At 37.3% G+C, this 15244-nt stretch overlaps 1 protein-coding gene across 1 annotated transcript in view; it reads left to right on the forward strand.

The window, feature by feature from the left end:
- The window catches only part of arid5b (AT-rich interaction domain 5B), a 153120-nt gene that overhangs the window by 23049 nt on the left and 114827 nt on the right, over positions 1–15244 (forward strand). Inside the window, exon 3 of the mRNA XM_088351160.1 lies at positions 8484–8718. Coding sequence (XP_088207286.1) covers positions 8484–8718 — 235 coding nt within the window. The remainder of the gene's footprint in view (positions 1–8483; positions 8719–15244) is intronic.

Raw genomic sequence — 15244 nt, forward strand, 5'->3', positions numbered from 1 at the left:
AAATGAATGCTATGCAGTTGCTGTTCACTACAACCGCTGTCTGTTTCGGAGCCAGCCTCACATGTTGTGTAAAGGTATTCCCCATCTTTAAAGTGTTGTGTTCCTTCAATGACATCACAGCTCTACAACCAACAAGCCAGACGGATCAACTTTGAGACAAAATTTCTTGAGTTCCCGGGCGCAACATTTTTGCATAAGGAACACTACACCTTCAGTGCCTAATTGTTAAAAAAACAAAACAGGTTTGGAATACCTTTAAACTTGATTTTAGTCACCATTTAAACTTTTTGGAAATTGCTCAATTTTGAATGAATGTGGTGGACATTGTTTGACCCACATTTAGCCAGGTCGTGTGTTGCTGTCTGCCGCTTTCCTCAACTATCTGCCGGCTAACCGGAAATGACATTGCACTGCTAGCGAGTACAGACGTTTTATTATCTGACATTCCAAGCAGTAAGGACCCCCTGAGGTTATCCACCACTTCTTTCAATTGTGTTTCCCAGCCTATTAGTTGGAAGAGCGACATGACTGTTCATTAAAGTTTATTATAACTCTGTTGTAATCATACGTTTTGTGAGAAGAACATACTTTTACAAGGACGTTTAGATTTCAATAACAACAAATTTAAATTGATATTACTAAGGTCTAATTTTCACAAATCTTCATAACGCATATTGAATGAAACAATGGAAAGACGTTCTCAACAATAAAACTATAGAAAAGAAAATTGATCAAAGTTGAAATGTAAAAGTTATCCAATCAAAATATAACATAAAATACAATAATATGTTAGGCTTGTTGATATTCAACTTTACACAATGCTATTTTGATGAAAAAAGTTGTGATGAAAAAAACCCATTTGAACTACCGTATTTTCCGCACTATAAGGCGCACCTAAAAGCCTTTTTTTTTTTTTTCAAAAACTGACCATGCGCCTTATAATACAGTGCGCCTTATATATGGATCAATATTAAGTCGCAAGGTCTCGCAACAAAAGCAAGCAGCCGCCGACTAGATTTTTCTCGTAGGCGATGTGGTCCGCGGTGTATGCTGGGATACATATGCCGGCGTTTCATTTCCCAGCCAACGTGTCAATCATCATTTGAATCGATCACTATTGGCTAAAGTTATTCGGAGGTAAAGGGGGCAGATCCTTTTTATCATTTACAGGCTCGCATAGGCTAAAGGGGCAAAACAAAGCCTGCAATTGGCCGAAAAAGATGAATGTGAATAGCAAGTTTGGTTGTCTACGGCATAGAGGAAACATGTTTTACCATTCTGTATTTGTAAATATTTTACTCTCCTGGATTTACTACACTCACGGATATAAGGGGACCATGGTTGCACATTATTATTGAACGCAACGACTTCGGTGAGCTACTCCGGCTATATATTTTCCCAGTATCTTGTTTCAAAGTGATGTCGATGTTTCTGTGATGGGTCTTTTTTTAAATTAAACTCAATTCCAAGTGTTTATTGTCATTTGCACAGTAAAGTTGCGAGCGAAAAAGAAAATAAGGGAATGGTTGGCATTTCTTGAATCCCAAGACTTTAACCTTCCGAATGATATTTGGAACGATGCTTCTTTGCAAGCTTGCGGAATGTTAAGGGGGTAATAAGTTGGACTGAACTATCTGACTGTTTTGTCGACGTTCCCATTGTAGCGCCTTATAATCCGACGCGCCTTATGTATGGAAGATATAGGACCAAAAACTATTTTTTGGGGGTGCGCCCTATAACCCGGTGCGCCCTATAGTGTGGAAAATACGGTACTTAACTTTGTATTATTTAGGGCCTCCTAGTAAGAAAAAATTAAATAAAAAAAAATTCTATAATTACCAAAAATACATACGCTATAATATAAACATGTCTTTTTTTTAATGGTGTGTGTTGTTTGAGGTGTCCCTAAAAAGTTGAAAGTTAAATATTTTCTTAGTTAGGTACAGTATATGTTAACAATGCCCTTATGCCTTTTCCTGCGCTTTTAACTTCCTTTTAACAAAGCCGTTTAGGGAAGAACACATTAGGTAGAAGGAATAAGTGATGCAGGGAGTGCTGGACAGTGACGCCATGCTCTCATCCCCATGAATTTTGTTTTAATTTCTATTTGATAGTGTAGCATGAAAATTATAAAAGTAAGTAAAAGCCTGCTTCAAGTAGAGTCCAAACACCAACGCAAACACTAAGAAAGATAAAAGCATAAGGGTTTATTTTGACGTGCCTAAAATGCACGTGCTTGCACACGTGTCATGTAATGATGACTCAAGCCGGGGGATGGCGGCAGCTAGTAAAAATGTTCCAAATTCTGTCCGGTTCCTTGTAATACTCTTATGTCAAGAAATTTGTATGTATTTCACCAAGAGGGAGCTGACATTATTGTCCGCTATCTTGCTGCTAAGGGTACCCCCAAAAACAATTTTCTTTTAAAAAGACTTGGCAAAATAATGAGAAGAAAAACAGTCTGGTTTGGTCACTCTGAGTCTCCTTAGTTTGTACTCTTCCTCGTGCTTTGTAGTACTTGTTTTCGGTTGCATTTCACAATACAGCGTCATCTAGTGGTTAAATATTACTTAGCGTCCCTTTGAAGAGAATCCAGAAAGATTTACTTTGTAGCCAATAGTCTACATTTTACATGACTTAAGTCATGAATTGAGGATGTGAGGTTTCCACATAAATGAGAAGTTAATGACAGAATGCATTATACAACTAGTCATTATTTTTTGCCGTATTGACATTTTCCAGGTTATATAAACTTTGGTCTGTTCATTCTGCGTACCGTCTTACAGCAGTTAAAACACTAACAGGAAGTGTAACTGTCACTCCGTAAACAAATGCAGTTCTGCTCACTCTCTGGCCAGCGCTAAAGTTTTGCTACTCTGCGGGAGATTTCCATTTGGACTTTGGACGCTACTAAATATAGTTTTTTCCTCTTGTTGTTATGCAATTCATATTATGTTCTTCATTTTTTCAAAAGAGTGCCTCGTCAATGACTTTGTAGTGCGTGATATGACCGGTCAAACATTTGCTTTTATGGCACAGTAAATGAATTTACTTTGTTATTTTCGTCATCAATGGCAACAATTGGGAAAAGTCATAAATCTTTAACTGTACGTCGTTGTTTAATCTTGTCAGAGTACATCAAATCAAAGGCACAGAGCGAATTACTTCCGTGTGGCCTTTTGGCGCGACAAATACCACATGCTTCATTAAGTGTTTCTCTATTAAAACTGTTGACGGCATTTTGGCCTCCTTTTTATAAAATACGATGGCAAACATAAAATATTCGACCTGGTTTTCAGATGAATTCCTAAGGCTTACATGTGCAATTTAATTTTGCAAAAAACACATTACTATTATTATTATTTATTATTGTGCTGCAATTACATTAATAATACAAGAAGAATAAAATTACAAAATGAATATATTCTAAATAATAAAAAAGTATCTTCAGAGTTTGTCTTTCCACTGATGAATGTAAATACTTGAAATAAGCAAAAATGTCCGATTTGGAAGGCAAGGTAGTTTTTTTTTTGTCATTTAAAAAACGTTTTTCATATAAAAAAATGATTTCCTCTCCTTCCAATATTAGATCATTTGCCTCATTCAAAACATTCAGTTTGCCATTGTACAATATGTTTAACTTGTAAATCAGTGTTTCATCAGAAAAATGTTTGAATAAATAAAAATAGTTAAATAGGATAAAATATAGATATGAATGAATAAAATAAGCAAAATGATCTGCAAGTTTTCATTTTTTGAAGTATACAATAAGCTGTATAGGTCTGTCGCAAGTGAATAAATGAATGGACGTTATTGTCATTATACGATATATTACCTTAACACAATTAGACGGCTTCTCCTTTCAGTGCAAGTAAAACAAATAAAAATGTGAAAAAGAATTGAAATGTAAATATACATATGTATATATCTGTGCAAATTCAGCATAAAAAAGCGAAAGGGAAAATGCCCATTTTACTCTGTTTATGTGCTGCCGCTCTGTAAATAAAGTTGAACAAAGGCCAGCCTCTACCTAGCATTGCACGCATTTGGCCGATCATCAACCTAATTTTGAAAATCACCGGCGCTATACAAAATAAAAAACACAAACCTGCACGGTTGAAACACATCCCCAAATGAGATCTGTTAACACGGGTACCACAAAACATGATTAATAAACACCAAATACAATATGGCATCCTATACGCTCGGCTGTGCTTTTTAATTAAGCGTCAGCGGCCGCGATGAACCGAGCGTGTTATTTTGACTGCACTTTGTGTTGAAAGAGGATTGCATCAAAGGTGCACGGGCACGCTCATTTTGCGCTTCTGAAGCTCAATGAAGCTTTTGGCTGCTGGGCCGAATGCTATTTACTGCTTGCGACACGTTATTCAAATGGCCTTTCTTTCAGTCGCTTTGTCATGGCTGCAAAAAGTTGCTTACAGCCACCAGCCACCACTTGACAGATCCAGACAGCTCATTATAAGACCGACGCAAAAAAAAAAAGTCTTGTTTGATGTTTTTACTTAGCGAGTGAGGGAGGAACAGCAGCTATATCAAGCCATCCCTCACAGGCTTTTTTTCCTTTATAAGGCAATACCGGCTTGAAAACAGGCTGCGATTTGATACGGCCACGTTTGGCGGCTTAATGTGAGAACTGAAAATGGGTAATTGTTTGGACAGAGCACTCTGGGAGAACGCCAGGAAGTTTGTTTTGCCAATGTGTTCTTTCTGCTTTTACGGAAATGTGACTGAAATGGAGAAGACATTTTGAGGCAGTTTCTGATTACATTAATAGCGCACTTAAACAAGTGCCCAGTGATTGCTTCATATGAATATTGTGCCACTGGTTATTATTCTAATCTTGAGAACAGTCAAGTCAAAATTGTCTCACTCGTTCATTCCTGCCCAAAAAAATAGTTCAAAAAGTTCTGTCCCAAACATGTCTTTATTTAGTTGAAAAGACATTCAAAAAGTTCTGTCCCAAACATGTCTTTATTTCGTTGAAAAGTGAAAGTTGAAGAAACAGCTACATTCGGACAACTTTAAATGAGACAAAAATGACAATGACTATAATTTGAAATAATTTTGTCCACGTTGCATTGGCTAAACCAGTGTTTCCTTAACTTTTTGGAGCCGTTGGACACTTTTTTTTTCTTATCATATTTCAAGGCACACCGTTCTTCGAAAACGTTTAAATATTAATTCGCAGCACCAGTTTCATGTTTAGAGGTTATCATATTGCCTGAATTGACAGTATAGTATAGCGTTTTTCGGATTATTTGTTGCCACTGTGGTTCAGGAAATAATACAGTTTGTTCATTTTGGGTCATTATTTAGGTGTCATTTTGGATTTTACTTTTACCTGTTTTACTACAATTCTTTTGGGTAAACTTGGTAATACATAAAATCAGCAAAGTTATATGCATCATATTTACTTTGATACATGCTTTTTTGTATCGCAATCCTAAACAGCTTCATCCAACAAAATAAGTTATTAAATGTACTGTACTACTTCATGAGCAACTAATTACTACAGGTATAAAAAGAAAACAATGGTACTCTGCTTGCAGTTACTGATATGAATGAATGATAGTTATTCAGCTGATCATTGGAAGAAACCACAATACTAATAAATGGCTTAAAATTGGACAATTTCCTGCGGCACGCAAGGCAGGGTTTCACGGCACACTAGTTGACAAACACTGGACTAAACACAATTATTTTAAACGTCTATTTTACCACTAAATCATGTCTTAAACCTTCCAGACCCAATTTATTCCAAAACATAATGTCCAAAAGGCGTCCGGTGGATTGAAGCTGATAAAGCTCATATGATTTAGGGATAACTGTGACATGACTTTGCAAGTTCAACTCAAAACAGGAGTTAAAAAAATAAAGGAATCTGATATGTTCACGGTTCATTTTCTACACAGTCAATGCACAATCATCCCAAATTCAAATGGTCAGAACTTCACGTAACTACCCAGAGAACCAGAAAATTACTCAACTATATTTAGCCTATGTACTTGGTAAACTAGTAATTTTACATCCTGTATCCACCCACTAATTGTCATAATACTTCAAGCCACAAAACATACCTGGCAAAAAGCATCACGTTGGCCATAAATGGGTAGATTAAACTGCGCTTTTTAAGGCTACTTTAACCTCTCCCTCATACATTCCCGCTACCAGATCTGTTTTTTTATACGTAAAATATATGATCCGTGCGCTTTTATTACATTATCTGCAGATACGACAACAGAATATTGCTTGAGTTGGGAGATTGAAAGATTTGTTGGCTCAAAAAGGAAAAAGGAAATTCACCGCTGTGGCCATCAAAGTGAATTAAGCAGGATTAAAATGCTGCTCTCACATTTCCCCACACGACAAAAAATATACGCTCGTATACAATAATATATATGTGTCATTATTACATCGCCATTACTTTTTGCCCGGCAGTTTCAATAGCAGAATACGACTCCAAAGTGATGCGTGTTGCATTTCTCTGCCCCCCACCCCCTCACGCCACATCTGTCCTCCAGGCTTCGAGTAATAGCCGTCTTCCGCTGCACTCTTTTGTCAGTAACAACAAGCGTGCTCACAGTTTTTAGGCTTTCAAACCAACCGGTACCTCTTTGAATTATTAAACAAAATCAAACGGATCAAGTTCTTGCATTGCGTTGACTGCACGTGCAGCGTATGCTAATGTGTCCGGCCAGGCGTACGTCTACGTTTTGATCCACTGGAGCTCTAACTCCTTTAAATCCTGCAGCACTTAAAAATAACAAAATCAAATCTTAGCTCTTGTAAAACTAACATCATAAAAAACTTGAATAAAAAAAGTTATAAATAAACCGACATTGTAATTTACGTTTTATATACATACTCAAATCAATTGATTTTAATATTGAGTGCATTAGTAGTCAGCTTGCCCGTAATCTTACATTTCTTGTTTGCTATGTACTTTAACCATGTTTCTTGACTAGTCTGCATAGCCTATGAACGACCTATATTTCATGTTGACAATATCTGTGTATTATTTGTTATTGCAACATCCATTGCATCCATTGGTCATCCTGGAAGGAGGATTACCTCAAGTGGATGCTGGAAAGAAGTGAGGATTTTTGCTTTAAATGCGGCTCTAGTGATACTGAAAGTGTGAAAGCATTGTCTAATACTTTGTCCTACCATCGATGGTAACATAATAAATTTTATAACTGTTATTTTATTGTCAAGCTAAAAACTCAAGGCCAACAGTAGATGTAAAATTACACAATGGTACATTATAGTACGTGCCAGAATGTATTATTGGATAAATCTATGTCAGAAATCAAGAAGTTTTCTTTAAAAAATTGAATAATATAATAAAGCCTTATCTTGCTGCCCTTTGTATCTGTTTTGCTATACAAAGCATAACAAAATGATGTAGTTCCTCTTCATATGAACTTGATTCGTTCTAGGATTGTGCCTGTAGCGTGAATTGCTTGTATAACAAGCAAATCTTCCCATTACGAAATAAGTTTCCAAAAGCACCAAATCAAATCCCAAAATAGCTATAAAACACATATCCTGATCACTAAAAAAAACAGTAAAACATAGTTATAAGATAAATGAGATGGAACACAGTGTGACATGAAATGAAATAAAATGTGAGTTTACTATGAGCTTTTACATTGGAGACAGTCGCGGTAATTAAGGTGTGCGGAAGGCGGGAGCTCAGTGGTGGGGGCGGAGAAGTGACAAAGATCACATACATGTCAACGTACACATTCCTCCCCAATTTATAACTTTTTTTTTTAAATTTTAAGTTGTGTATGCCGTACAAAGGTGGGATTTTTTTTTTAAAGACAGATCTTGTCTTGCCCATTTCCGCTCTTATCCAAATATTCTTGGTCACCGGTAGCAGACGTAGATCTCTAATGTTGTCGCGGTATTTTACATAGTCTATCTTGTTGTGAGGAGACAGGTGCTGCCTCTTGTTTGTAAGGTTTATTATCGCTTAATAAGGGGAATTGCAACCATTAATGCCGGGATCAATTAGTTGAGGTTGACAGGTATGAGATTGAGAGACTGTTTATGATACGTAAGCACTTACTGTACACTTAATATTGAAGTTACTCTAGCTTTAAATGGATGTACACACAAAACATTTTACGGAACAACTTCTCAGACTGGAACAAGAAGATGGTGGTGAGCGGTTTTGAGTGGTCTCTAGTGGTAGCGTCTGAAAATGCTTTTGACCTGCGTTTTTCCATTGTATGTGATTTTTCTTCCAAAACTTGTGTATCGAAATTCTCGGGTTTAGAAGTGCTTCATAAAAGGGTACCATTTTATTTCAGAATTTCGAGAGTTTAGGTGTTGTGATGTTTTCTTTATGTATGATGATATGCCTTCCTCTTTAGGACTGGAACCTGCCAAATAAAAACAATGCATATTGTGATTGTTTTATCATTGTTTTATCTCCCCTCTGTTTGCCTTTAAAGCATGAGGTGATCGCCGTGTCAGAGAAGGTGATCGTGCGCCTCCAGGACCTGGTCAAGTGGACAGTGCCGGACTTTTCGAGATGGAGCCACGGTCTGAAGGCAGAGCCTATCAAATCCTCAGCGCTACGTGAGCTGGGCACCAACGGGCGGCGCGAGGCCCTGCACCGTTACCGCGAGAGCACGCTTACCAGCGGACTCAACTTCAAAGACGTCCAACGGAATCGGGCACGCCTCGGTAAGTGGACACGTTTTTACCAGTTTTCGCCTTGATCTCCATTTGACGTTCCTTCTTGTGAAAGAGTTATATTTGTGAACAATAGCACCTCGTTGTGGTAATGTACTCGAAAACTGCTGCTCTTGCCATTGTCGTCACATTGTGCTCTATTGGGGTTAAATTTGTTTAACTAGTCCATGTGGCTAACTGATTCTTGTGCTGAGAAGTTGGGAATACCTTGTATTGTGTTTTATTTTGAGTTTAGACTGGAATCACGACCCTCTTTGAAGTTATGCTTTACAGTGTTACTGCAGATAATGGATTTAACATTGTAAATTGCATCTCTTCAAACTGTCATTGGCTTGTTTGACCTGTGGTTATTATAGTAAATTGTTTTCGTCCCATTTGAAATAATGTTGTTACTAATGACAAACCCATCCTAATAGTAGATGAAATAACTTGTTGTCTCATATATGTGTTCTTCAATGTTGCTAGCATTTGCCCTTTCTTCCAGTGTTAGGGAAACTTTTTTTTAAAATTGTAAATATTAATAGGATTGAAAAGGTGTAATTTCTAAATTCTTTGAGCTACAGTAAATTATGCTGCACCAATTGGTACGTTACCATGCAGGCAATAGTCTCATAGAGCTTCAAATATGGGTTTTGAAACCAATCTAAATATTTTTTTTATACATGGAGTTTAGCATTTATCCATTTGGAAGTGGCAAACCAAAAGCGGACATCGTTACGAAAATAGACATAGTTTCTGCTTTTACAATAAGTATAAGATGATTTCACTCATGTCAGTAACCACAATTAATGGAGTACAGTTTTTGTTTCATCCTCGCTTCAGAAGTATGCTTCATGTCTGTCTCGTATGTTTGCAATTTGTGTTGTTTGTTGCTTGCCAGAAGTATGGACTTAATTTTATAAGTATAGATACAACTGTGGCATTTTTACTGTAGTGGCAGAAGATAAAATGAAAACCTAGCGAGAAATTAATCGATTTGCATGAGGCTAGTATAGCAGGTTAGCCAGATTTAGTGTGTAATATTAGTTTTTGTATTACAAGACCAAGGTTTGTATACACAGCTGAAGAATAATTGGAGCATGCACATAAGGTGTTGGAAAAGCCGAATGGGTTGACTTGAACGAGAATCCCGCTTATGAAAGAAATAAAATTGACCTCTTAATGACCTGTTGGCATATACTGTAAATAAGAGCATGACCTGAATATTTATATTTAAACTCAATCGAATATACCCTGAATGTAAACATAATAGCATTACTGTTATTAGCAAATGTGTTAACTGTTGAATAGCATCATTTATGCAGCTGTTTTTCCATTTTATTTCCTAATCAACCCCACTTGCTTTTTCGGGTTAAAAGCATGCAAATTTGTCACTTTGATGTGTCATACATATTGAGAGTTTTGGCTGACACCCACTTGCCAGTAGGAAAACCTTCTGTTGTTTATGTAATTGTGAAATTTTCAAGCTGGAATGTGTAACTTAGCTCCTTTTGACTAGTGAGCAGATTGATTACAACTGTTGGAGAAGACATTTACTGTGGTTATAATGGTGGTGTTGTCCAAAAAGATTTCAAATATGTTTGTGCTTTTACTTTGCTCCTCGTGGTGTAAAAAAACAGACATTATGTTCTTGTCCTTGGTCTCACGTATTTGATCTGTCAAACCCATTTACTTTGGATAACTGGTTAATTAATTAATTAGCACCGATAATTAGCATGATGATAATAAGCATTTGTCTAAAACCTGTTAGCAAACACCTGCTGCTGCTGCAAACTACTGGTCTGAGAATGGTATTAAATCACAACGCTTTTAAGATATTTTGACCAAACAATTGTCTTGTAAGTCCCCTAGAGAGGTCAGAAGTGATGACCGTGTTCTTCCTACCTCATGATTGGTACTGGATAGCAGCACATTCATCATGTCCACAATTGGTTGTCACACTGCGTTCCATCAATCAAATCATAACATATAGTCTCCGTGACGCATGTTAATAGAAGACATTCGGATCTGATAATATAATCATCGGAAAGGACATGACGTACCTCCTCGAATCGCTTAAGCTTTCCGTGGGGTGTCTATTGTGTAATACTAGAGATTTCTCCTAATAGCAATTAAGAAACAAAAATACTTTCTGATAATTTTCTGCCAAGAAACAAATGGGCTTGAAAGGGAAATAAATTGAAGTTTGAACAACGTCCACATAAATGAGCTGGCGAGAATAATTAAAAGCCATTTGATAATCAAAACAGAAGTAATCTCTCAGACGGATAAGATTAAAAGAGTCTGAGTTCTTGGATGATGACACCAAGATGGCACATTGAGTGAAGATTGCGTCTCGGGGAAGCTTCAACGTCCATATTTAGATTTTCTATCCAACCTGCTATTTTTTGTGTTGTTTGAAAAGCAGCTCATCCTGTAGTGTAATATCCCACGACATATTGTTGATGACTTTTCCTCCCAATAAAGCTGCACTTATAATACAAAACTCAATTCCAATGAAGTTGGGAAAGTGTGTTAATTGCAAATAAAAATGGATCCAAGTAAATTGCAAATTCTTTTCAACCCATATTTAAATGAATGCACAGCAAAGACAACATATTTATTGTCTTCACTCATAAACTTTATTGTTTTGGGAGAAAATCATCAACTCTGTAATTTGATGACAGCAACACGTGCCAAAATAGTTGGGACAGGTGTCAATAACTACTCAGAAAGTGGATGAATGGAAATCAACCAACTATTTGCAGGTGAACAGATGAATTAGCAACAGGTGAGAGTTGTTACTGGGTATAAAAAAGGGAGACCCGAACAAGCTAAGTCATTCACATGCAAGGATGGGGCGAGGTTCACCTCTTTGTGAACAACTGCGTGAGCAAATTGTTGAACAGTTTAAAAACAACATTCCTCAAAGTACAATTGCAAGGAATTTAGGGATATCATCATCTACAGTCCATAATATTGTGAAAAGGTTCAGGGAATCTGGAGAAATCACTGTGCGTAAACGGCATGGCCGTAAACCATTATTGAATGACCGTGACCTCCGAGCCCTCAAGCGGTACTGCATTAAGAACCGACATCAATGTGTGAAGGACATCACCACATGGGCTCAGGAACACTTTGGAAAACCACTGTCAGTCAATACAGTTCGACGCTATATCCGTAAGTGTGGGTTAAAACTTTATGTTGCAAAGCGTAAGCCATTCATCAACAACATCCAGAAACGCCGCAGGGTTCTCTGGGCCCGAGCCCATCTAAAATGGACTGATACAAAGTGGAAAAGTGTTCTGTGGTCTGATGAGTCAGTTTTCCAAATTGTGTTTGGAAATTGTGGACGTCGTGTCCTCCGGTCCAAAGAAGAACAGAACCACCCAGACTGTTATGCACGCAAAGTGCAAAAGCCAGCATCTGTGATGGTATGGGGGTGCATGAGTGGCCAAGGAATGGGTAACCTGCACATCTGTGAAGGCACCATTAATGCAGAAAAGTACATTCAGGTTTTGGAACAAAGTATGTTGCCATCCAAACAGAATCTTTACCATGGGCGCCCTTGCTTCTTCCAGCAGGATAATGCCAAGCCACACACTGCACGTCTCACGACAGCGTGGCTTCGTAGTAAGAGGGTGCGGGTGCTTGACTGGCCTGCCTGCAGTCCTGACCTGTCTCCCATTGAAAATGTGTGGCGCATTATAAAGCGCAGAATAAGACAAAGGAGACCCCGGACTGTTGAACAGCTGAAGCTGTACATAAAGCAAGAATGGGAAAGGATTCCACTATCAACGATTCAACAACTAGTCTCCTCACTTCCTAAACGTTTATTGAGTGTTATTAAAAGGAAAGGTGATGTAACACAATGGTGAAGAAGCCCCTTTCCCAACTACTTTGGCACTTGTTGCAATTATAAAATTCTAAGTTTATCATTATTTGCTTATGGAAATAAAGTTTATGAGTTTGAACATGGATAATCTTGTCTTTGTGGTGTATTCATTTAAATATGGGTTAGAAAAGGTTTGCAAGTCATTCTATTCTAATTTTACTGACATTTTAAACTTTTTCCCAACTTCAATGGAATTGACTTTTGTAAATAAGTTCAGTCACTGTATTCATGGATACAGCATATTGGTGCGTTAACGCTCACCAAAACGAAAAAAATACCCACACAGTTTGTCGCTTAGTCATTTATCTCTTGCCATCACATTAAAGCCATATTTCTGCTTTGTGATAATCATGTGATGTTTTTTTAAATGGCTGTTTGAAAAACAGCTTCTCTAAGCGCTCTATTAATGATTTCCAAGGAGAGCTAGCCTCTGGCCGTGCGTTCAATGCTTAATGTGGTAATGCCCTTGATTGCTCCACATCACCCATCTGAAATGCTAAACAAAACAGAAAAAAGAAGCAGAGGATGATCAATAGGGGATGCTTTGTTGAAATTCTGGAAATCAATTAAGTTCGCCTTGTGTCTGTGAGAATGGGATTCAAATTACCGCCTCCTCTTTTTGCACCGAAATACATGTGATCTGCTACATTATACTCTGAATTTATATGACCTAAAATGTTTTGTTTCAATATTGCAATATCCCCGATATGAAATGTATTTTAATGAAATTGACCATTTATTTTGTTAGTTTGGTTCCTTTTTCTTTTACTGTCTGTACCTAATGGATATCTACTTAAATGTTATAGTTTCTCCTTGCAAACACATTACTCCTTGAAGGTTGTTTTGAGCTTGGCGATGAAGGGCTGCTTCCACAAACTGAATAACAAAAATGGGCTCTCAGTTAGTCTGGGTTAAGTGGGGAAATTAGGCAGTGGTACCATCGTATTGGCAGTGGTCAGAGGTGATTTTCTCAGGTGTTCTTAACTCATAATCCAGAGTCAATACATTGGTTGCTAGTTGCTTGTTTTGAATAATAGTAGCTAAATATAATAGTCAAGACATTAAAGTGGGAAAACTGAGGAGCCTTTTGCAACCTCAGTTGCCATGGAGATGGTAATGATGCTGTTAACTCTTGATTAGGTTTTTAATTCTTTATTTGAAACACCAGGAATTCTTGTTGAAATTGTACTAAATGGAATAATTTCAGGACAAGAATTACTTCACTGAACATTTTGCTGTCATTATCCGACCTAATTGTTAAACATTTAGAGTGATTTATTTATTATCTTCTAGAAAGATTTCAAGAGTTGGGATAAAAAATCCCTTTTCATAATAGTACACACAGGGCAACAATGATTAGCACCTTCTTTGTTTGTAGTTCAGGCGTCAATGTTATTCATCTGTCTTTTCTGTATTTTAGACTCAAAAGATGCCATCATCAACCTTGTATTAGAAGCTCATGGAGTTTTGGGAAATTTGGGGAAAAAAATCCTGGCTTAGTTTCCTTGACTCATAAATCCTAGTAGACTAATTTGAAGCCCAACTCTGTCCTTAAGAAGAATGACTTCACAAGGGAACTTTCAGTTTCAAAAGATAATCTGTACTGTATATATCAGTGGTAGGCAAACTCTGTGATGGATGTTAATGGGAAACATTTTGGACCTAAGAATAGTGGTTGTTTGGTACTGGGCTGCACAGAAAAAAAGGTTTGCTTATACTATATTAATTCGAGCTACAAGCATGATCTTTTACCCCCAAAAAAACGCAGTTTGGGTTCGCGTTATACCGATGTTATACAGTAGTATATCACCGTATTTGAGCAATGATTGGTCAGTCGACAGATATTTTGGGTTTTTATGGGTGCGTGAACCCCTTGAAAATTCTTGAATTTTAATATTGTTTTTTCAAGGTTTAGAAAGTGCTCGCATTTGGGTGAAGTGCTTGTAAATGCTTGAAATTGTTGCCATGTTTCTAGGTAGTCTGGCTCAAAATTCTACGCACAAATTAAGAAAATTAAACTTTGGAAAAATGTATGTTCTTTGGCTTCGTCCTACCTTAAATACATGGTTAGTTTTGGTGGAATTTATTATAAAGATAACAAAGATAATTAATCAATAATTATTATTATTACCACTGAAAAAAAAGTAAAATTTCTTTGTTGAAGAGTACTGGAGAAACTCAAAAAATCGCTTTGAAAGTTTTTAAAAAAAAATGCTCCAAATTGGCCATAAAAAAGGTGTACAAACCCTGAATATTTCGGACCTAAATTGCTCAGTAATGCGTGCGACTGAAATCGAACCCGGATCATGCCAGTGAGAGCACCGCATTCTGAGCACTTGACCATTAGAATCATATATGACATATGAAAAGGCATTCCATTTTATCCCAGCATCGCTACGTTGTACAATGTTGGAAGTGAGCACAACATGAAAGAGTTCGGCCAAAACAACATTGCATAACGTGGTACCATGAGTAAAAATAGTGTGATGATGAGATAAAATTGTAATCCATTTTGCCATATCATCTCAATCCTTAGGGGTCTACACAATGGAATTGGGCCCGGTATTGCAGTACTTCCGGGAGCGGTGCATTCGCAATGATCGCAGCAAGGCTTTGGGGCTGGGACCTTAGCTCGGCCTTTTG

Source organism: Urocampus carinirostris, chromosome 13, assembly GCF_059441175.1.
Source record: "Urocampus carinirostris isolate Australia breed hairy pipefish chromosome 13, RoL_Ucar_1.0, whole genome shotgun sequence".
NCBI lineage: Eukaryota > Metazoa > Chordata > Actinopteri > Syngnathiformes > Syngnathidae > Urocampus > Urocampus carinirostris.